This window comes from Zootoca vivipara, chromosome 6 (assembly GCF_965207765.1).
Source record: "Zootoca vivipara chromosome 6, rZooViv2.hap1.1, whole genome shotgun sequence".
Lineage (NCBI taxonomy): Eukaryota > Metazoa > Chordata > Lepidosauria > Squamata > Lacertidae > Zootoca > Zootoca vivipara.
The window spans coordinates 68,820,417-68,844,360 of NC_142589.1; the positions used below are offsets into that span (position 1 = coordinate 68,820,417).

The following is a 23,944-nucleotide window of genomic DNA, read 5'->3' on the forward strand; positions in this document are numbered from 1 at the left end:
CCCTTAAATGCTCACACATGACTAAGCTATGTCCATTAATTTCAATGGGTCTGCTCCAAGTATAACTTAGTTGGAGACCCATGAACTGTAAATAGACTCATCTGTATTTTCCTGCTTCTAATCATCTCAAATTGTGCAGATGACATTTCATAGCAGGCCCACCTTAATGGTCCAAGCTAAATCAGACTGGAGAGGCGTTTCATAGCATATGCATCCATCCTGGGTGTGCAAGAAAAGGAGTTTGTACAAATAGAACAGAAGGTTGTCAAACGGTTTACTTCTTTAGAGATAAGGACATGAATTTACAGCGCTTGGTTAGAGTGCAATAGGTTTATGCATTTTCATCTCTGAACATCCTGCAATTCACAAGCCACCAAGGGATCAGATGCTGAACTCTCATCAAACATCAGGAAACATTTGGACCGGCTGAAGATAAAAGACTTCATATTGCTAGAACAGGTCAAAGGTCCATCTACTTGAGCACATTTGAGTCCCACAGTTGCCAGGCAGATCTTCATGGAAAGCTGACAAGCAGAACAAGAAGCTGAGAGCTATTCCCCCTAATTGTGGTACACAGAGCTACTGCTTCTGTACATGAAGGCTCCATTCTCAGTTATTGTAGATAATCACATTATGTTTATTAACTGGATGCTCCACTCGTGCAGGACTTTTTGGATGTTTCTTTTTTTAAAAAAACCCAAATACAGCATTGTTCTAAGGTGCTTGTGCAACCAGTGCATGCTTCCAGATTGGGATTTTAGATATAGCTAGAGAGGAAAAGGCATAAGAAGAGTTGTGTTATGCATAGGCCATGGGCTGAGCTTGTTTTCATAGATGCTCTAGTTGCACAGTAACACAGGCGCCAAGTTGCACTCAGCATTGAGGGGACCCAATGTGCGCAGAGGAGGCTGAACATCAGGAAGGTACGCTGGCAACCCCTCTGAGATTGTCAAAGGGTCACACAGGGCTAAGGTGTCCCTTTGATGATCAGGAAGGTGCATTGGTGATCTCAAATTGGCACTGGTCATTTGGTTTTCTGCCAGCTATGCTTCCCAGAATGCTTTGGGAAGAACACAACGTGGCATTGCTCTCAAAGGCAAGTGGGATGTGTCTAGTAGTGGGATGCTAGTGGGACACATTAAATAATGAAAGAAATTGGGGTTGGGATCAGAAAAAAGGTTGGCCTTCTCATAAGTTAAAGGAATGGATGGTTGCTTTGCTTCTCCCCTCCCACCTCCTGGTACTGTGCTTCTGCAAGCCCGTCTGGAGAGTCACTTACCAGTCTAAGAAGTATCTCACGTGCAGGTATCAGTAACTGTGGAAGCAAGCAGAGGAGAGAGAATTGTGAGGCTGGCCCTCAAGGTGTGTCATCTGGCAGCTCAATGCTTCTTGTCGCATTGCTTCTAACACTGACTGTATGTATCCCTCTACACAGCATATGCGTGTTTGGGTTGGGGGCTGAGGAGTGGGGAATAAAAAGTCCCTGTAGTTGCTTGACACTTGCCGGAAGTGCTTGCAACCCAGTTCAATCTACCAAGGATTAAACCCCATCTGCACTAGACATTTGTAGCAGTATCAAACCACTTTCAGCAGTCTTGGCTGGCTCCCCCCTCAAAATCCTGGGAGCTGTAGTTGGTTAAGGATGCTGAGAATTGCCAGGAGACTCAAATTCATCTCAGAGAGCTACAGTTCCCAGATAACAACAGATCCTTCTCAGTGAACCCTAGAAATTGTAGCTTTGTGAGAGGAAAAGGGGTGGCCTAAAAACTTTCAGCACCTTCAACAAATTACAGTTCCTAGGATCCTTTTTTTAGAGAGGCATGGCTGTTTAAAGTGGCACAATGTTGCTTGCTATGCACAGTGCAGGTGGGGCCTCAGAAAGGGAAGGAGGGCGGCATTGTGAGAAAGTGGGGAGTTAGACCTGGTGTGAAATATATGGGAGTGAAAATTTGAAGAGAAGCCAATGGTTGGGGAGGCACAGAGCCGCCTTTAGACAGTTATGGTGGTGGTGGTGATGGTGATAGATTGTTATTTATACCCCGCCCATCTGGCTGGGTTTCCCCAGCCACTCTGGGTGGCTCCCAAAAGAATTAATGATGATGATAATAATAAAGTGATAAAACTTCAGACATTAAAAACTTCCCTGATGTCTTCTTTAAGTCAGGTAGTTGTTTATCTGTCTGACCTCTGGTGGAAGGGCATTCCACAGGGCGGGTGCCACTACCGAGAACGCCCTCTGCCTGGTTCCCTGTAACCTCACTTCTTGCAGTGAGGGAACCACCAGAAGGCCCTTGGAACTGGATCTTGGTGTCCAGGCTGAACGATGGGGGTCGCTCGTTCAGGTATACCGGGCCGAGGTTGTTTAGGGCTTTAAAGGTCAGCACCAATACTTTGAATTGTGCTCAGAAATGTACTGAGAGCCAATGTAGGTCTTTTAGGACTGGTGTTATATGGTCTTGGCGGCCACTCCCAGTCACTAGTCTAGCTGCCACAATCTGGATTAGTTGTTACACTAGGGATGGCTCTGGAGAGAAGTGATAGTCATCAAGGTAGAGCATATTCTTGGCATGCAGAAGGTCCCGGGTTGAATCTTTGGCACCTCCAGTTAAAAACCTACCATCCTGCCTGAGAACCTGGGACGCTGCTGCCAGTCTGAGTAGGCAGTGCTGTGCTAGATGGACCCTCTGACCTGAGAGAAGGCAACTTCCCCTACATTCCTATGAGTGTAGGCTAGTTCTATAGCCTAAAGCTACTCCCAGCTTCCCCAACCTGGTGCCCTCCAGACAATTTGGACTACAACTCCCATCATCCCTGGCCATGGGAAGTAACTGTTGAGAGTTGGAGCCCAATACGTCTAGAAGGCACCGAGCTGGGGGAGGCTGTTTTAGCTTTTCACAAAGAGCCAAGAGCCACAGTCCGAGCTACTCACCACTCTAAGAAGTCCCTAGCCTTCCAGGCATCAACGACCTCAGCAATGTCTCCTGCAATCTGACCACTGGGCAGCCGCAGGTCATCTGAGACTTGATTGTTGAAGTTCCCGCAAGGGGCACACAACTTCCCTGCCAGGCTCTCCGTCACTCTCACGGTCACTTTGCCGTTGGGACTGAAGAGAACTTGCATCTGGGAGCTTTGGTTAATGACAATGGTGTCCTGAGATTCAGTGACAGACACGGCGTTGGAGACATTCAATGGAAGCTGTACCAAGAGCCCGTTGACCTGAAAGGCAAAGAAGACAGGCTGAGGCAGAGTCATGCTGAGAGTCATTGTGGGTGAATGGGATTTGTTTCCCAGATCCAGAAGGAGAAGAAAAAGAGGGGCAGATCAAAGCAGAAACAGGACATACATAACAAACTTTTGGATTTATTATTATTATTATTATTATTATTATTATTATTATTATTATACTTTGCCTTTCTCCCTGACTCAAGACAGCTTACAGATAAAAATAAGAACCACTAAAAACATAGAAAATACAATCATTGAAAACAATTAAAACATGGATGGAATTAAAATTATATGCATATATAAATTCTATTAAAACCATATCAATAATTACAATAAAAACAGCACGGCACCAGCCCTTTTATTAAACGACTGATACAAACTAGAGATAGACTGATTGGTCCATCTCTAACCCAGCATCCTGCTTTACAAAGTGCCCAGCTAATTGCTTCTAGGAAGCCCAGAAGCAAGGCTCTTCTATGCTTTATCTCCCAGCAACTGATATTTAGAGTAGGGATGGGTGAATCTGTCAATTTTGGGTCCACCCAGTTTCTCATTTTTCCAGCCTAAATTCAGTTCTCCACATTTTCGCATCATTTTGCAACTCTTTTTAAGTCCTCGTGAAAATTCATCAGCATTTTCGTATGAATTTCTCTAAATATACATGTGTTTCTGTGCAGATTTGCCTCATATACACATTTTTGTGGAGCCATTTTCCCTAATATAATGCATTTTTGTATGCTCTTTCAACTTATATGCATTTTATGCACTCTTTACCCCAGTACATGCATTTGTGCACACATTTCTTGTGCACTGTACTGCAAAATTCAGAGAATTGCAGATGTCAAAGGATGGCTGTGTTTCAGTTCTATTATTATTAGTAGTAGTATTAGTATTATTGAAAGTGCAATGTAGGCGGGTTTTGCCTTTGGTTGTGAACCAACACCCATAACATTTGAGCTGCAGGTTCTACTGAACTATCGTGGCCGACAGTGGCTTACCCAAGTCTCCTTGTAGTTGGTCACTGAGATGAAGGCTTCTCGGAAGAAGACATAGACGGCTGTCCCAGCTGGCACAGTGTCTTCATTGCATTCACTGACATCCACCAGCACCTTGAACCAGGATGGTGACTGCTCATCACAGTAGGAGGCAATCTTGTAGATGCCACTAGCGAGGAGTTTCCCTTTGGCTCCATCAAAGGAGGTGAACCAGGCTCCTGGGCTGAGTGTGCAGTGCCCTACCTGCCTTACACAGCTGCGCACCTTGTCTGTGAGCACACAGGTCTCCCCTGCAGCACAGCTGGTTTCCGCACAGGTGAGCTGGCCTGAGGGACGACAGGTGCATTTTTCTGAGCAGTTGTTGGAGAGGATGGTCTCTCCAGCCTGGAAAGAAATTCCAGAAAGATGATAAGACTTCCTGTTGAAAATAAACTTTTAGATATGCCGGGAGGGTTAAGGAAATCAGCCCTGAGTGCTCCCTGGAAGGACAGATCGTGAAGCTGAGGCTCCAATACTTTGGCCACCTCATGAGAAGAGAAGAATCATTGGAAAAGACCCTGATGTTGGGAAAGATTGAGGGCACTAGGAGAAGGGGACGACAGAGGACAAGATGGTTGGACAGTGTTCTCGAAGCTACAAACATGAGTTTGACCAAACTGTGGGAGGCAGTGCAAGACAGGAGTGCCTGGCGTGCTATGGTCCATGGGGTCACGAAGAGTCGGACATGACTAAACGACTAAACAACAACAACAACATGCCGGGAGGGAAGGATGGGTTGAAGGAAAGGAAAGGAAACTGAATCAAAATTATTTTATTTATTTATTTCCCACTCTTCTGAACAAAGAAAAAAAATGAACTTGAAACTTTTTTAAAAAAAATTAAGAACATCTAAGAACATTATTAAAATTAAGAACTTCTCATCTCGCTTTTCAGGCCAAGGGAGCCAGTGTTTGTTCACAGGCAGCTTTCCGGGTCATGTGGCCAGCATGACTAAACTGCTTCTGGCACAATGAAACACTGTGACGGAAACCAGAGTGCATAGAAACTTCATTTACCTTCCAGCCGCAGTGGCATGCTTTCAAACTGCTAGGTTGGCAAAAGCTGGGACAGAGCAACGGGAGCTCACCCCATCATGGGGATACAAACTGCTGACCTTCTGATCAACAAGCCCAAGAGGCTCAGTGGTTTAGACCACAGCGCCACCTGCTCCCTTACTTAAGAACATTTAAAAACCAACCACATATCCCTGCAGCTGATTATTTCAATGTTGCTGAGAACAGTATCTTTCAGCCATGAAATGAACATAAACATGGTAGGTTTTGTTTTTGTTTTTTAAAAAGAGAGAATGTTTTAAAATTTCTCCAGAAGAAGACGAAGACGAAGACGAAGACGAGAGACAGATGATGTCTCCAGGGAAGGCATTTCACAGGAGGCAAGGAACTCAAACCAATAAGGTCCTGCCACATGTCCAAGGATGGTTGGACATCATTGATAGATAGGTCCATGGTGATCAAACTTTGATACAAAATAGACAGCTGATTGAGGGCACTAGAAGAAGGGGACGACAGAGGATGAGATGGTTGGACAGTGTTCTCGAAGCTACGAACATGAGTTTGACCAAACTGCGGGAGACAGTGGAAGACAGGAGTGCCTGGCGTGCTCTGGTCCATGGGGTCACAAAGAGTCGGACACGACTCAACGACTAAACAACAGACAGCTGCTGCAATGGAAGCAATGACTGAGAAACAAGAGGCCCTCTCCTCTTTTATACAACAACCACCATAAAATCAGCACATACACCACAATCTGGCCATTGGAGCAAGACACACACACACTGAGACAGAGACAGAGACAGAGACAGAGATGTGTGTGTGTGTGTGTGTGTGTGTGAATACACATGAAAGGTTCCTCTAAACTGTATCACAATCACTGCACCACTGAGGAAACTTCTGCTTCATAAGCCATCACCAACCTTGATGTAGCGCCCATCATAAGCACAGCCACACTTGTCCATGGACACACAGTCTTCCCCATCAAACACATAGCCAGTGTCACACTGGCAACCTTCAAAGCAATCTCCGGTGCACTGAGATGGAGCAGATAAGGCAGCACATGTGAAATCGCAGGATTGGGTGCACAACTCATAATGGCTGTTAGCTGGGCAAGGCAGAGCTGAAAGGAAGAAAGGAAGATGTACAGAATGAGATGATCTGCACTCAAGAATAATAATAATAAGAGTTTGGATTTGATATCCCACTTTATCACTACCCAAAGGAGTCTCAAAGTGGCTAACATTCTCCTTTCCCTTCCTCCCCCACAACAAACACTCTGTGAGGTGAGTGGGGCTGAGAGACTTCAGAGAAGTGTGACTAGCCCAAGGTCACCCAGCAGCTGCATGTGGAGGAGCGGAGACACGAACCCAGTTCCCCAGATTATGAGTGTACCGCTCTTAACCGCTACACCACACTGGTGGTGTATAGCTCTCCTTCACCTATGCTAGAGCTGTGTTATCTATCAGCTCTTTGTAGCTCTCTGACTGTATTGGGCTTGGAGGGCTGATGGGAGTTTGAGTCCAGCAACATCTGAAGACTTGGCTCCCATTATGTATGCCAGTGCCAATCTTGTGTTCTCAAATGTTATTGGACTCCAACTCACCATTCCTGATCATTGACTATGCTGATGGGAGTTGAGTCCAACAATAGCTTGAGAGCCAAGGCTGATGAGCACTGATTCACGCCATGCTGAACTTCTTGGAGGAAAGGAGGAATGGAAATGAAATTCAACAAACAGGATTATGCCCAGAACAGTTTCTTCTTCTTCTTCTCTCTCTAGTACTCTAAAAATATGATAAGAGCTAGTGTAAAGCAACATGATGTATCTGATAAGAGAGACCCAGGTTAGGCTCCCTGATCCCTCCTCAGACACAACATATACTGTGAAGACTTGGGAAAGTACAGTAATGGTCTTTCAAACCTGTTTCTTCCTAATGTGACCCCCCCATTTGTGCCCTTAGATGTATAAGGGAGATCAAATTGCTATAAGATGTGTCTTCATAGAGTTGGAACAGTCAAGCAAAGGTCTGCAGTACATACTTTTGTGACCCAGCTTCATTGAGATTTCCAAATTATCTCTCACCATTTGGACATTAGACATGTTTTCAGTCAATGTTGCCAACAGGAGACCTTTCTCTCATGCAAAACAAGAACAAAACAGCTTTAGAGGAGTGATTTTCCTCAGGGATAGAACATGTGAGGAAAGGGTTAAAATTTGCTGACTTACAACAGAAGGAGGTTGTTCTCCATGCTCCAATCTTGGCTCCAGCCAGTTGGCATGCAGCTGCATAGGCTTGAAGGCTTCGACAGAGAGTCTCTGCAGCTCCGCCGGCCACACACATGTCATGCAGGCAATGCCTCAAGTACTCAGCAGGGTTCACCAAAGAGTGACAGTCTTTGAACGGACCTGTCTTGGACTGGATCATTCCACAGGAGCTCTTGGCCTCGTATGGTGCTGTCTGCGCCGTGGCACAGGTGGGGCATTCCTCACCACAGCCGTCAGAGCAAATGGCACCATCCACGGGGACCTTCCAGGAGGCTCCAAACTCTTCCACACTTTGGGTGACTTGTCCATTAGGTAGCATGAAATCATCACTCGTGTCACCATTGAAATTGCCCCCAAGTCCACACATATGTCCCTGGTAGGTACTAGGAAGAGATACATGGACGAACGAGGACCTATCATAAAGGACTGTGAGGCCAAAGGATAAATGGACAATGATATTGTTCCCCTCCTGGGTGATCCAGGCTTTCCCATCCACTGTATTCATTGGCAAAGTGTAGAGTTCTCCATCCACCTGTGCAAACAAGAAATCATATTAGCTGGATGGAGGTCTGGTTGTAAATTCAAACACAAGTAGTCATCATTAGGAACGACATACCATAGCTTTCCACTTCATCCCCCTTTCAAGGACAATGGAGTATCCATGAACAGAGATCACAACTGTCCTTGTAATAGGAGAACGTCCATAGTCAAGCATGTCGTTCTCCACCAACACAGAGAACTTCACTAGATGAGGGTCCTGGCTGCAGACTTGGGCTAAGGTGTAAGTACAGGAGCCATGGAAATCAAAACTTCGTCCATCAAAGGAAATATAATGGGGGTCACCAGATGCTATAGTTGTGCCATACCCCACAGGGTGGCAGCCTTGGATGCCATTCTCCACCCTGCACTCCTCGTGTGCTCCACAGGAGAACTGCCAGCATGTGGTGGCTCCATTGTCCAGACAGCGGCACTTCTCCTGGCAGGAGCTACCGGGATAAAACTCCTCTCCCTTCTTGTAGTATCTGCCCTGGAGCATGCAGCCACACTCTTCTGGAGGGACACACTGATCCCCACTGAGGATGAAGCCAGTATCACAAAAGCACCCTTCTGTGCATGGAGCCTCACACACTTCTGGATCTGAGAGGCTGTTGCAGGTGGCAGGACAGCCACTTCCACAGAGCTCGTAGTGGGAATGGCGTGGACAGGGAGTGCCTGGAAAGAGAAGAAAGGAGGAGGAGAATGATGACCATTGCATATTAACAGAGAGAATGCATCCAACCTACATTTCAAACAAAGGTTATTTTAATGGAAATTCTAGTGGTCTTGAATAGTGGGGAATGAACACTCATCCAGGAAGAGAGATGTGCTCATTGGGATTCCTTTTTCCCCCCTGGAAGGATGATGGGACTGAGTCACTGAGCGGCTGGAACAGAACAAATGGCTTGCATGAGGACTGTATTGTGTAAGTATCATTCAAAGCAATAGTGCAATAGGCCTTCCCAGAGTACACTGCAATTAGAGGCAAGCTGTTCTGGGAGGGATTTCCAGTAAAGAAGAGAAAAGGGAAGGGTGATACTGCTCAAGGGTCTCTTATGGGAATGTCCCAGGAGGAGACTAGTAAGCTAGTAGACAGCTGTTTTTCAACAGAGGATTTTGTGTTCTGTTGTTGTAGCCCAACTGAACAACAAATGATTAATGTAATGCATAGCCAATAGGGCTATGCATCCTGGACCCAATCCAGCATTTTGGATTCCATACCCTCCAACACTTCTCCGATGGAAATAGGGATGTCCCACTCTATAATGATAATTTTACTATTTATACCGCACACATTTTACTGCATTTGCTCCAGCCACGCAGCTTCCAACATATAAAAAACCCATAATAAAACATTAAACATTTTTAAAAACTTCCCTCTACAGGGTTGCCTTCAGATGGCTCGGGGGTCAGATAACTCCGTACCCTCTAACATTTATCCAATGAAAATAGGGGCATCGTGAGGAAAAGTGGGACATTTGGCCTCCCAATGATGTTGGACTCCAACACCCATCAGTCCTGGCTAGTATGAACAATGGTCAGCGATGAGGGGGCAGCAAATTCTAGAGGGCAACATGTCAGCTATCCCAATGTACTACATGAGTTCCCACCTGAGCATTGCTTGCTAAGTATTATTGCTTATTGAAAGTGTTGATTTTTCTTGGGACATTTCAGTCCAAATGAGGTTTGGAGGTCTGCAATCTGCTTCCAAAAGATGTTGTCATGTATCAGAACTGATCAATATTGTCACCAACCTTTCCTTCTCTCCTTAAAACAGAAACAGAAGAAATCCCAAACAAGGTTTCTCAGATCGGTTCTGAGGCTAAATTGGCTCTGAGGGTAAATCTTGATGGCCTGTGTGCCATTGTTTAGATTATCAAAAAGCCAAATACAGTAGTTATTTGAACTCAAAAACTGTAGGAAATATTGGGAACTTCACATGTTGTTGTTTAGTCATTTAGTCGTGTCTGACTCTTCGTGATCCCATAGACCATAGCATGCCAGGCACTCCTGTCTTCCACTGCCTCCTGCAGCTTGGTCAAACTCATGTTCATAGCTTCGAGAACACTGTCCAGCCATCTCATCCTCTGTCGTCCCCTTGGACTTTACATAGTCAAATGCAATTTTTATTCCTGGGAATCTTTAATTATTATTATTATTTTTAAATAGCATAAATTTGGAACATCACAAAAGTGATGCCCTCTGTTCAAACCACATTTTCAATGAGGGGCAAGGCATCTGCCCTCCACTTACAGGGTTGGGAAGCATGATACCCTTCAGGGAGGGCTGGCTCGAAACACTTTGGCACCTGAGACAAACCAAAGAATGGCACCGTCCCTCCCTGCCAGGGAAGAAGAGGTGAGTGAAGATCTATTTCAGGAACAAGGTAGAGAATAAAGATCTGCATCAGGAGCCGCTGCCCCTGTGGATCCTGCTGCCTGAGGCAGTTGTCTCACCTTGTCTCATGGGTGGACCAGCCATGTCGTCAAGTGTCTCTCAAAAAAAACTCCCATTATCCCTGGCTGGGGATAATGGGAGGTAGAGTCCAGGAACATCTGGAGATCCTCAGAGTCCCCACTCCTGATACATGAGGCAAAATCATGGTTTTGTACCTTGGACTGGTGCATATATTTTTAGCATTCAGTGGATAATTGACACATGCTCATGCAAAGGCACATGAGCACATGATGCGCAGATGCAGGAGAGCCCAAACTTACTGCAAAAAGAGGCTGATCTCCATTTCCCAACCTTGACGTCCAGTGCTTGGCAGGCTGTCACATAGGCACTGATGGCACTGCAGAGCGTGTCATGATGACCCTTGTACTGACAAGTGTCGAAGACACAATCCTCAAAGTAGGATGTTGGGTCAATGGTCTCATGGCACTGTCTGAGTGGTCCATCCTTCCTCTTGAGGATCCCACAGAACTGGTCCCCTTTGTAGGTCTGTTTCTCTGCCTCACTGCATACTGGGCAGTCACTGCATCCTGCAGAGCATCCTGGGACCTCCTTCAACTTCCAGCTGTCTGCAAATTGGATTTCATCTGTCGTCTGAGTTCCATCCTTCATGACAAAATCATCACTGGGGTCCTGATTGGCATTGCCACACAGACCACACACAGCATTGGCATAAGTGTTGGGAATAATAACCCTGGCATAACTGTACCAGTCAAAGCTGACTCTCAGATCAAAGTCTGTTTTGATGAAGCCATGGACTCCGCTGATGTAGACCTTCAGTTTATTTTCGTAGGAGAAGGGCAGGTCCACAAAGACTCCATTCACCTGGAAAACATGGAAGTGACCACCCAGAGGGTTTCAGTGAAAAAACTTCAGGTAGGGCTAGGTAAGGCTTCCTGTCTGAAACTTTGGAGAGATGCTACCACTCACTATTGACAATACTGAGCTGGTTGGGCCAAAGGTCAGTATTAGTATAAAGTAGCTTCCTATCCTCCTATAAGAAGGCATTCTATTGAGAACACTTCTGAGATTTTTCTTTCCCACACTACTTGGACACTGTAGAATTTTATCTGAATAGTCTTCATCATATGTGTGTCAGCCAGCCACTATTTCTCCTGATTCCTACAATGCCTTAGATGACACTGGATCTGAGATATTGCAAAAGTTGAAATACAGTGTCCAAGTTGCTACCACAAATGCTGTGATTGTCATTTTAAGCAGCAGCAATGAACAAACAAACAAACAAACAAGTCCAACCCCCCGAGGATCCCTAATTTAAAGTATCCCCCCACTTTCCCATCCTCCAGCATTCTTTTTCTCTTTGGTACCTTAATCTTTCGTGGGTGCTCTTGGCTCAAGCTGATGTTCATGCCATAGACCTCCAGAGTCACCACTTTGGTGAAGGACACTGCCTTACTCCCTCGGTTGTTGTTCTCCACTGTGACCAAAAAAGGGGTGAGAGTGGGGTCCCCGGAGCAGACTGCTGCCATCTGATAAACGCAGGTGCCTTGGAAGTCATACTTCCTCCCATCAAAGGTGGTATAGTGAGGGTCGCCAGTTCCTATGCAGGTGGAGTATGTCGTCCCCTTGCAGCGGCGCACGCCATTCACCAGGGCGCATTTCTCATTGCCTTTGCTGCTGTGGATGGGTTCACCAGCTGAATGATGGGCATTTCCTAGGGGAGTGATTTCTTCAGCATACGTCTCATTTGCCTGTTGGTCAGGCTGGGCTCGTCCGCAACCGGATGTCACCTTCCATTCATCAATGGCAATGCCCTCTTCTTTGCAGGCGGAGGCATATGTCTCCACTATTTGACACAACACGTCTTTGTCTCCTCCTTTTAAGCACATCCCACTGACACAATCATTAAAGTAGCTGGTGGGGCTGACAGTGGGGTGGCATGCTCCAAAAGGGCCTCCTGAAACTTGGCTGATGACCCCACAATACCTTTTGCTGCCAAACAGTTCCTCCTGTCTAGCACTGCAGGCCAAGCAATCTCCTTGGCAGGAATCTGAACAGGCAGGGTCCTGATCATCGACCTTCCAGCTCCTGGCCCAGTCCACCATTGAGGAGGTAGAGGTACCATTCAGATAAGTCGTGTCATCATGGGGTTCGGTGTTGAAGTTCCCACAAAGCCCACAGGTGGCTCCATAGTAGCTGCTGGGGAGAGTCACCACTACAACCCAGTCAGTGTCATACATCACACGGAGGCCGAAATCTGTTTCAATGATGGGCAATCCATTGTTCTCAGAAACCTTGATTTTTCCGCCCTCCAGATTCGCAGGGATGCTGGCTGCCACACCATTCAGCTAAGAAGAAAAAGAAGGGGTAGCAGGGTAGGGGAGAGACACGCTTCATAGTCCTCTCTGGCAAATTTAGTCCCCTGGATAACTCATCACTGTGTGTCATTGGTTAATATCCTTAAAAATAGGTACCAAGGCTGTCTGGGAAGTATGCCCTCCATGTAACAAAATAACCCGTTCCTCTTTTGCTCCCTAGGACACCACGGGGCACTGAGAAGTAGGCTTCCTCTGGATGACCCCTTCTCCCTCTAGGTGCTCCATGAATGTGTCAGTAATTTTTCATAAACACACCTAGGCTTGTGGCCATCTCCTCAGCCTGTAGCTTCCAACCTTACTATGGACACATCCGCACCATACATCATTTTAAACATGCATGGCTTTCCCCCAAATAATTCTGGGAACTGTAGTTTGTTGAGAGTTGTTAGGAGACCACTATTCCCCTCACAGAGCTACAGTTCCAAGAGTTCTTCAGTAAGCAAGGTTTATTGTTAAACCACTCTGAGAATTAACAAGTTTTGAGGTGCCCTTGTTGTCCTGATTCCTATTAGTGCTGATACTGAAAAGAGTCACTGGGACGAAACACTTGTCGTCTCTGACTCTCCTTATGCCCCACTTTCAGCACTTAAACAATCACAAGATATTTGGAGCTATTTGCATTTAACAGAGCATTTTGGGGGTTGCGGAAGGGATGGTTACTGATTCATTGAGATTTTTTAGTTTTTTCACTATCGTTACTGCAGTTCATGCACTCCTCATTATGCACTTCTGACACCATGTAACGATTCTGGGTCTGCAGACAGATAAGAGGAATTCTCTGGAAGTACCTGGATCACGGGACTCAGGTACCCAAATTAAAAAAAGGTAAAGGACCCCTGACAGTTAAGTCCAGTTACAGACGACTCTGGCATTGCGGCGCTCATCTCGCTTTACAGATTGAGGGAGCCAGAATTTGTCCGCAGACAGTTTTTCCAGGTCATGTGGCCAGCATGACTAAGCCACTTCTGGAGCAACAGAACACTGAAACCAGAGCAGTGCATGGAAATGCTGCCTACCTTCCCACCGGAGCAGTACCTATTTATCTACTTGCACTTTTGGGGGGGCGTGCTTTCGAACTGCTAGGTTGGCAGGAGCTGGAACTGAGCAACGGGAGCTCATGGGGATTCGAACCGCTGACCTTCTGATCAGCAAGCCCAAGAGGCTCAGTGGTTTAGACCACAGCGCCACCCACGCCCCTTACCAAATTACCAGGGAATAAGGGAATATATCCAAATTACGAACTCTAATGTGGTCTCTCTCACCACCCCCACTATAGCTATGAATGGAAATGACCCAAACCAAAGAACCTGGATTCTTACCATGAGTTGGACACTTTCTCCCTTGTTAATGGTGACCGTGTGGCCATACACTTTGAGATGGCTCAGCTGCATCTTGGCGGCATCCTGACTGTTCAGGTTGCTGCTCTTCTCCTCCAATGAGAAAGGGACCAGTGTGGAGTCACTGCCGCAGTACTTTGCAATGGTGTAGGTGCAGGAGTCTTGAATGTCCACTAACAGACCATCAAAAGTCTGGAAATCCTGAGCAGCGGAACCTTGGCAGGTCCCCATGTACTCATGGACACATCTCGCTTGACCATTCTGCGTCACACATGTTTCCTTAGTCCTGCACTGGAGCTTTTTGCAGGGATCTGTGAGAGGAAAACGTAACCAAGTCATTTTAAGTAGGTTCGAGTAGATAATGGCTTGAACCTTAAGATAATGTAATGTGAGAAAATTCACTTAGATCATGGAAGTCTAACATGAAAAGTTATGAGTAGGAGAGAAAACCATTTAGAGGTTTGGGGAATGCAAAATAAAGTGTATGAGGAGGAGTATAATCCCTCTCCTTTCCTATAATCTTTTTATAAGATCAACGTATTTCAAAGTATGATACTATTAAATTTAGGTGCTCAGAAAAAAATGTATAGAAATTTATCAGTAAGAGTGTTTCAAATGATGTACTGGATAAGTTACGGTTTTTATAGAATTTTATAAGAGAAAGGAAATATGTGCTATTTTTCCTAGTTTTGAAAGGTTATTATAGTCTATTTATTGTAATTTATGATATATGAGAATAGTGCTTTTTAAAGCATGTGGAGACCCAGTTTTCAACACTGCCTTGCTATATTTTCTGTAAAAGTGTGGCGTGGGTCATCACTGAATCACATGGCAGCAATTTCAGTTTGCATATTGGTTTTAGAAGTCCAAAGCAGGACATTTCTCATTAACATGCAAACAGAGCTGAATTTCTCTTCCAACCCTAGCCCCAGACAACATAGTCAATGGTTTGGAATGATAAGAAGATCTAGAGAGCAACACATTGGCTACCCCTGAGTTGAAGGATGAAAGAAGAGGAGAGGTAAGAAGAGGTGAGGAGAAGGGGGGGGGAAGGAATCCCATTTTACCATTTGCACAAATAGCTGGGGAGCCATAAGCTTTCTCGTTTCCAATTCCAACACTCAGCAGCCCAAAGGGGGAAGAGGCATGTTCTATTGTGTGGACTGTATATCCCTGGCCCAAGCTGTGTGATGCCCAGGAGTATTCAGTGCCAGACACCAGCTTCCACTGAAGACCACTCAGTGGTCTCTTATCCAAGGTGATCCCAGAAGTCTCTGAAGATTTTGCAATGATAAGGGCATAGTTTTCAAAATGGTCGTGCCCATAGATGTGGTAGGCCTGACAATAGCTGGAGATGTCAGGGATTGCCATGAAGAAGGGGTCATATTGGAGGTTCCCATAGGTTCCGCCATCACTGAAGAACATCACCTGGACACCAGAACTAGCTGAGAGGGACATGGCAGTTGTCCCTTGAATGCCATACATTGTCGCCCGTGCAGCAGGCAAATTCCGGCTTCTCTTGCTCTGTCCCATCTGAGTATCGGCATGAGTCTTTTGGGAAGTGGAAACAAACACCATGTCATACTCCATGTTAAAGGGCAAGGAGGGGATGATGAAGTTGGTGCCCCAGCTGGAAACAGGCAAAAGCTGTTCAAAGACATGGTCACAAGCATGGACTTGCCTGGAGACGCATGTGTGTCCACTGTAAACGGCTACTGGTTTCTGGGAGACTATTCTAGTGCCTGACAGGTCCACCTGGCTTTGTAGCTGAGCAGCTTGATAAGGTTGGAGTGAGATGGGGAGCACGGTGCCCCGGGGATAGACTTTTCCTTGGAATGTAACAGCCCCTTTCAGGTAGACCTCAACTGCTGTAGGTTCTTCCCAAGCTATGATGGCTACCTCTCTGTAGCGATCTGTGCCCACGTTTGGGGTAATGACGTAGTACTCAGTACCTAAGCTTGCTACGGGATAGACAATGGAGGTGTCGGCTGTCTGGGGTTTGTAGTTCAGAGAGAGAATGGATATGTCCTTGTCAGCCCGGACAGTGAGCGTGTTTTCAAAGACACTGCTTCCAACCATCTCCGCCTCTGGTGGGATTTTCACTGACAGTGTTTGGCCAGCATTCACCTCGGTCTGTACTCTTAAGGCAGGCTGCTTCATGGAGATAGTAATGGATGTGGCAGGAGCATACCCTGTGATGAGCAGCTTAAAATCTCCCTGGAACATCCGTGGCAAGCCGTTCTGCATGAAAGCTGTGATGAACTCTCTTCCTAAAGGGCTAGAGGAGACTGTGGCAGGGAGTATGTTGAACATCATCCAGGCAGGGCCACTTGAAATGCCTAAATAGAGAGGGGGGGGAGGAAGTTTGAGAAAGTCAGTGGAACTTTTCATTGTGGTCTAAAAACTGTTAAAGTAGGGTTCAACAGGTTCTCTACTCATGGAGAGCAAGGGTTGCGGAAGGGTTAACAAGACAACTCCCGGGTTTGTTGGGCAGGTCAGTTTAGATGGCCACAAGGGTGATTGGGGGTTTGGTGTTGCTGGGGAAATTTGTATGTTGCAAGTTAATGATTGACAGCCATAGCCTTTAAGTATTCAGGTACGCAGCTTGCATTTTCACTTTTGCTGTGTGCAGTGGATCTCCCACCCCACTCGCCCCCTGTTTTTAGGGGTCCTTTTGCGTTTGACATTGCTATGCCTGTTATGGGGTCGTCTGCTTTTGGAGCAGAGGCATAGCTGCTAAGTTTTCCCTTTTCTCGCGAGGAAGCCTATTCAGCATAAGGGAATTTCCCTTAAAAAAAGGGAGAACTTGGCAGCTATGGGCAGAGGCCTGGTAGGAATTTTGTCCATTTGGCTGATTGGCTGGTGCCATGTGGTTTTTGCCTACTGCACAGCAAATCGTCACAACTTGTAAGGTTGCAGTTAGGCATTGGTTCAAATTGGATGGTGGAGGGGTAAGGATTTGGCTGGGCCTACCCCTCAAAATTGCTGCTAGGGGTATTCCATTAAAGGAATCCTTGGGCTCGACATGCTTTGTCCGTACCCCCGGTAGGGGCTAGGGCCACGCAAGAGCCTCGGGGAGCATCTGGACGAGCCCTGTTGAATGTCTAGTTCAGTATCCTGTTCTCACAGTGGTCAACCAGAAGTCTATGGCAAACCCCAAAGCAGGAATTGGGTGTGATACTCCAATCCTGATTGCAAAACCCCAGTAAATGGCAAAATGCAAGAAAAAGGCAGTAACAGTCTTCACCAAGGTGACTTGCGGCAGAGCTCTGGACCAAAAGATGCTTGCTCTGGCACAAGTCAGGTGGCTTGTGCCAGAGCGCTTGGGTTAAGAAAAAAAAAGAGCATCCCAATTTGGGTCCCCAAGGTTTTGGAGGGTATGACACTCCATGGGAAGTGAAAGAGAGCTGCATGAACTGGGAAGAGTCGCAAGGATGTTTGAAGTCAGCACGGTAAATAAAGTCATTGGTAAACAGGGCAGGGCAGGCATCCCCAAACTGCGGCCCTCCAGATGTTTTGTCCTACAACTCCCATGATCCCTAGCTAACAGGACCAGTGGTCAGGGATGATGGGAATTGTAGTCCAAAACATCTCGAGGGCCGAAGTTTGGGGATGCCTGGGTCAGGGAATCCAATCTCATTCACAAAGGAGAAGATTTGGGAAAGGGGGAGGCAGAAGAAAGCACAACAAGTCTACAGCCTTGTTCATTCTCTGGATTAGAGACAATAGTATTGAGCAGACTCCAGAGCTGATTTGTGCTGTGTTGATGTGGAAAGATTCCTATATGTCTACAGCCAGGATTTTGGGGTTTTGCTGCCAGCTTTGGGAGAAACGAAAGGATCTTGCTTGTATTCACAAGGGGCAGGGGTGTTAAGACTTATCTTTTGTCTAGTTACCCTCCCTCTTTGACACCCTACAAGGAGACCAATGAATATCAGTTATGCAACAGAGTACTCACCCCATAGTAAACAGAACCTGGTCCAGAGATTGATCATCCCCATGCTTGACAACGCACTAACAGCGGCTGCAAAACGCATTTTGAGATTAGATTGGAACACTTGGTCCTTCCAAGACAATAGCCACCCACCCAACATTTGCTGGAGGTTTGTCAGCCCAAACTGTGTTTGTGAGCAAGTGAGCTAAGTTCAACTGGGGTCTGCGTGATGCAGATGCTGCAGCTCTTCATATACTGGTGAGTAAATCCCAGTATGACCAATGGGCTTTCCCCACACAGGTATGTGGATGAATGCAGCCATACTTCCCTGAAATCTGGAGAGGTGTTTTGTTTGTTTGTTTTGCACATTGCAAATCTACAGAACTTACATTACACATAGTCTCACTCCAAAGAGCCTCTCCTCTTCTATTTTAGCATACAGTATTTTAATAATTTTGTACATAGTCATGGCTACTAGCCATAATGGCCATGTTCCACTGCCACTATAAGAGGCAGCCTGTCTCTGAATATCATCTGGTGGCAACTACAGGTGGGCAGTGATCTTGGGTTCAGGTCCTGCTTGCTTGCAGGTTTCCCACAGGCATCTGGTTGGCCCCTGTGAAAACAGAATGCTGAGCTAGATGGGCCATTGGCCTGATCCAGCAGGCTCCTCTTATGTTCTCACACATGCTTCAAGTCTATCAGGGGGGGGGAGGGTGTGTCATACCAATGGTGGACATTGGGGCCTCAAATTTCATTAGCACCCTGTGTGATGCAAACTCACACCCACACACCCACTCTGGCTTTTAAGGTTCCACTCTAAATCATAGTTGCATTGTCCCCTGCGGCACCTCCAAGGTTCTGTGTTGCAGCTCAGTAGCAGAACGTTTGTGTTTCATGCAAAAAGTTCCAGGTTCAAATCCTAGCATCTTCAGGAAAGGACTGGAGAGACCCTTGTCTGAAACCCTGGAGTTAGTCAGCTAGTCAGCGTAGACAGCCCTGAACTAGATGGATCAATGTCTGACTCAGTATAAGGTAGCTTCCTATGTTCTTAGGTGTTTTCAATTACAGTGGTACCTCAGTTTAAGTACACAATTGGTTCCGGAAGTCTGTACTTAACCTGAAGTGTACTTAACCTGAAGCGAACTTTCCCATTGAAAGTAATGGAAAGTGGATTAATCCGTTCCAGAAGGGTCCGCGGAGTACTCAACCTGAAGCGTACTTAACCTGAGGTATGAGTGTAATTGGTTCCGGAATTCCGTGCTTAACCTGACGCGTACTTAACCTGAAGTGAACTTTCCCATTGAAAGTAATGGAAAGGGGATTCATCCATTCCCGATGGGTCCGCGGAGTACTTAAACTGAAAGTACTCAAACCGAAGCGTACTTAAACCGAGGTATGACTGTACGGCCACTACTGAAAGCAGGATTCTGAATTAAGTGGACTCTGTTGGTTCGATGAAGCAGGTCTTCTCTGGGCTGCAACTCAGAGCACTGTCCTAGTCTGTAACATACATCTGCAAAACACCCTCCTCTTTCAGTTTTGTTAGGCCGGTGGGGAGATAGCAACCCATAATTACAGGAAGCATTGTGACCTTGGCCTCTTATGTCAAAACAGAACATAGGCAGCTGTCAGAGATGCTTATGCGGCTACTCTAGAGTAACGACTCCTCACAGCATAGTCCTTTCAGGCTTTTATTAAGTGCTGATTATTTACAGTGCTCAGAGCGATCTATATACATGTTGTCTGTCAGGTATCAGTACCTCCGAATGGAGGTTGGCGCGTTTTCCTCCAGCAAAGAAGCTTGGGGAGACCCAGCCTCTTCCCCCGACGTTTCTTGCACAATTCTGGGGTCGGTGGGACTGGCCTTCCCCCCTTGCTCCCCCCTTCCTGTCCCACCTTGGTCAATGGCTCCGCTACCTTGCCTGAGCCTCGTACACCACTTCCTGATTCTCCGCTGGAGGCAGAACTCTCCCTGCTTTCCCCAGCGCTTGGGGATGGGCTGGAATTTAAGATGGGAGGGACCTCCCGGTATCCCCTGTCCCTCACAGCATGGTTCAGAATTAAATGGACTGTCTTGCAGAAGTGGGGAACCTGTGGTTCTCCAGATACCCTTGGAATACAGCACCTCTCTTACATTTTTTTAATCCATTTTCAATTACAATCCAATAGTAGCCTCATTATAACAATACCAGTTTATAATACAACTAGTGTATTTCAGCCCGTTCAATAACGGGCGCTAGAACATCCTGGGGTTTGGAGAAGCGCTTGCGCAGCGCTTCTCCGAACCCTGGGACCTGTCCTTACTGTCGGCGGCAGGGGGACAGGAACGGAGGAGGAGAAAGCGCTGCTTTCTCCTCCTCCGTTCCTCTCTCCCAGCCGCCGACAGCAAGGAGACATCCTGGGGTTTGGAGAAGCGCTTGTGCAGCGCTTCTCCGAACCCTGGGACCTGTCCTTGCTGTCGGCGGCAGGGGGACAGGAACGGAGGAGGAGAAAGCGCTGCTTTCTCCTCCTCCGTTCCTCTCTCCCAGCCGCCGACAGCAAGGAGACATCCTGGGGTTTGGAGAAGCGCTTGCGCAGCGCTTCTCCGAACCCTGGGACCTGTCCTTACTGTCGGCGGCAGGGGGACAGGAACGGAGGAGGAGAAAGCGCTGCTTTCTCCTCCTCCGTTCCTCTCTCCCAGCCGCCGACAGCAAGGAGACATCCTGGGGTTTGGAGAAGCGCTTGTGCAGCGCTTCTCCGAACCCTGGGACCTGTCCTTGCTGTCGGCGGCAGGGGGACAGGAACGGAGGAGGAGAAAGCGCTGCTTTCTCCTCCTCCGTTCCTCTCTCCCAGCCGCCGACAGCAAGGAGACATCCTGGGGTTTGGAGAAGCGCTTGCGCAGCGCTTCTCCGAACCCTGGGACCTGTCCTTACTGTCGGCGGCAGGGGGACAGGAACGGAGGAGGAGAAAGCGCTGCTTTCTCCTCCTCCGTTCCTCTCTCCCAGCCGCCGACAGGAAGCAGACATCCCGGGGTTCGGAGAAGCGCTTGCGCAGCGCTTCTCCGAACCCTGGGACCTGTCCTTGCTGTCGGCGGCAGGGGGACAGGAACGGAGGAGGAGAAAGCGCTGCTTTCTCCTCCTCCGTTCCTCTCTCCCAGCCGCCGACAGCAAGGAGACATCCTGGGGTTTGGAGAAGCGCTTGCGCAGCGCTTCTCCGAACCCTGGGACCTGTCCTTACTGTCGGCGGCAGGGGGACAGGAACGGAGGAGGAGAAAGCGCTGCTTTCTCCTCCTCCGTTCCTCTCTCCCAGCCGCCGACAGCAAGGAGACATCCTGGGGTTTGGAGAAGCGCTTGTGCAGCGCTTCTCCGAACCCTGGGACCTGTCCTTGCTGTCGGCGGCAGGGGGACAGGAACGGAGGAGGAGAAAGCGCTGCTTTCTCCTCCTCCGTTCCTCTCTCCCAGCCGCCGACAGCAAGGAGACATCCTGGGGTTTGGAGAAGCGCTTGCGCAGCGCTTCTCCGAACCCTGGGACCTGTCCTTACTGTCGGCGGCAGGGGGACAGGAACGGAGGAGGAGAAAGCGCTGCTTTCTCCTCCTCCGTTCCTCTCTCCCAGCCGCCGACAGGAAGCAGACATCCCGGGGTTCGGAGAAGCGCTTGCGCAGCGCTTCTCCGAACCCTGGGACCCGTCCTTACTGTCGGCGGCAGGGGGACAGGAACGGAGGAGGAGAAAGCGCTGCTTTCTCCTCCTCCGTTCCTCTCTCCCAGCCGCCGACAGGAAGCAGACATCCCGGGGTTCGGAGAAGCGCTTGCGCAGCGCTTCTCCGAACCCTGGGACCCGTCCTTACTGTCGGCGGCAGGGGGACAGGAACGGAGGAGGAGAAAGCGGCGCTTTCTCCTCCTTCCTTCCTCTCCCCCAGCCGCCGACAGGAAGGACGCGCGCACTCTCCCCCCCCCCCCGCCTCCTCCAACCGCCGCTCCTCACGGCCAGGGAGGGTTGTGAGGAGGCCTTCGCCGGCCTCCACCCCGGCGGGAGCGGCGGTTGGAGGAGGCAGAGTGGGGGGAGAGTGCGCGCGCGCAGTCTCTGCTGTCCAATCCCTGTATCCCTGGGGCACATGCGCAGTGACCCAGGGACACACGGGACATCTGGACGCAGGGACAACATGGACATTATTATATAGGATTATTAATATCAATCATTCCAATTCTAGGGAGGCGGGAGGCTGAATGCGGGGAACCCCCCCTCCACAAAGCAGGGAAGGATGTGGTGTCACGAGAGAGAGTGTGTCCCCAACATCCTCCCAACCTGTCCTTTATTTTGCCCTACCAAAGGTGGCAATCCTAGTGGCCTGCTCTCAAATCAAATGGAAATTTCCCCTCTCACCAGATTTAAGAACAGTTTTTGCTGGAACTCCAGAACATGGAGTTATTCATAAAGGAAACCCGTCATTTCTTACCTTCAGTTTGCTTGTGTTTCTGATGCACTCAAATAGAGAACAGAGGGAGTTGCTGCTGCCGGATCCCTTCTTCTGTTTCCTCCCTCTTCCATAGTTTCCCTTTATATAGGGAGCAAATGCCAGTTCTGGGAAGTCCCCAATGGGACTTGAGGGTTGATGGATCTGTTTTTGGTTTTTTTTAACCATAATAGATTTAAATTAAAATGGGGTGTGAAGATAACAACCAACTTGGGACCTGAGATTCCTGGACCAGCCCTTTTCCTGATGAGACTGCAGTCATGTCTTTGGTTGTGAAATGTTTTGGCCATGGGAAAGCCACTGGTGATTAATAGGAAGAAATGATAACACATTCTGGCATCCCCCAAACCAACCTGCTCAGAATTTTGACCATGTCTAAGCCAACGACCGAAGATAAATTATTTATTAGGTGTCAGGGCAGTGACATAGTTAGCAAATCTGGTGCAATGAGCAAGACCCCAAAGGGTTACCAGAAACAGCAGGACATAGATCTGAAAACTGAGTCTGAACACCCCACCATAGCTGCCAAGTTTTCCCTTTTCTCACGAGGAAGCCTATTCAGCATAAGGGAAAATCCCTTTAAAAAAGGGATAACTTGGCAGCTATGCACCCCACTCCCAACCAGCAGATTCCAGTAAGCTGGTTGCCAAGTTAAACAAACAAGTGGGGAAGCCAAATTTCATGTGATTGTGCAAAAGGAGGTTCAGGATTGCCCTGGACTGCGCCCAGATTAGGAGTCTGAGGCCTGCGTGGACCATTAGAGCCTGAAAAGCCAACATTCAGTCATCCTTGTTTGCAAGAAGGGGAGTGGAAGCAGATGGTGCCCTGAGGGAATAGGAGAGCTGGCAAATAATGATCTCCTTTTATTGTAACAAAACAAGTTGTGAGGAAATTAAAGGAAACTATGAGCACAGGGGAAGAAATGGATGAGCGAAGGGTATTTGGGGGATTTACAGATAGATCCTCTGTTTTATTAATACACAAGCATTTTGATATAGCAATATGCATTGTTGTATGATTCTGCATATGCACTGGTTACTTTAGGAAAGCCGGAGTGTATAAACCTATACGTACGTATATTTTTATGTTGCTTTATTTATATTTTATATTGCTTCATGTAATAAAGCATTGTTTGGTGGGGCCCATCTCTCTTGCTAACTTTACACTGTCCCGTTCCATTTGGAACAGCTATACTCGTTGAATAATTGCAATGGTTCTATCTATTTTTACAGCTCTCTATTCCATTTTTGTAACCCGACTCGGGACCTTATGGTGGAGGCTGGCAAAGAAATCTTATAAACAAACAATATGCTTACAAGTTTTTTGTCAGTTAAGTGGTATGCAAATCTTG

The 23,944-nt window shown here is 47.5% G+C and overlaps 1 protein-coding gene across 1 annotated transcript; it reads right to left on the reverse strand.

Annotated features, from left to right (window-relative positions):
• Positions 1-255: 255 nt before the first annotated feature.
• On the reverse strand, positions 256-22,711 carry LOC148685393 (IgGFc-binding protein-like). The gene is made up of 13 exons (XM_088671143.1): positions 22,576-22,711; positions 18,164-18,229; positions 15,273-16,544; positions 14,188-14,516; positions 11,858-12,838; positions 10,793-11,354; positions 8,155-8,750; positions 7,500-8,070; positions 6,193-6,392; positions 4,224-4,604; positions 2,930-3,216; positions 1,280-1,315; positions 256-767 (listed from the first exon to the last, which is right to left on the reverse strand). The coding sequence occupies exons 2-12, from the start codon at positions 18,204-18,206 to the stop codon at positions 1,309-1,311; spliced, it is 5,229 nt and encodes a 1,742-aa protein (XP_088527269.1). The 5' UTR covers positions 18,207-18,229; positions 22,576-22,711; the 3' UTR covers positions 256-767; positions 1,280-1,308.
• Between the last annotated feature and the right edge of the window lie 1,233 nt (positions 22,712-23,944).

Bases quoted from the DNA above. Each gene is read 5' to 3' on its own strand.
- LOC148685393 (XM_088671143.1), bottom strand. From the start codon at position 18,206: ATGGGGATGATCAATCTCTGGACCAGGTTCTGTTTACTATGGG. The intron at 12,839-14,187 runs GTAAGAATCCAG...TTTTCTTCTTAG, and splicing joins GAGAAAGTGTCCAACTCATG to CTGAATGGTGTGGCAGCCAG. The intron at 8,071-8,154 runs GTATGTCGTTCC...TTGTTTGCACAG, and splicing joins GGATGAAGTGGAAAGCTATG to GTGGATGGAGAACTCTACAC.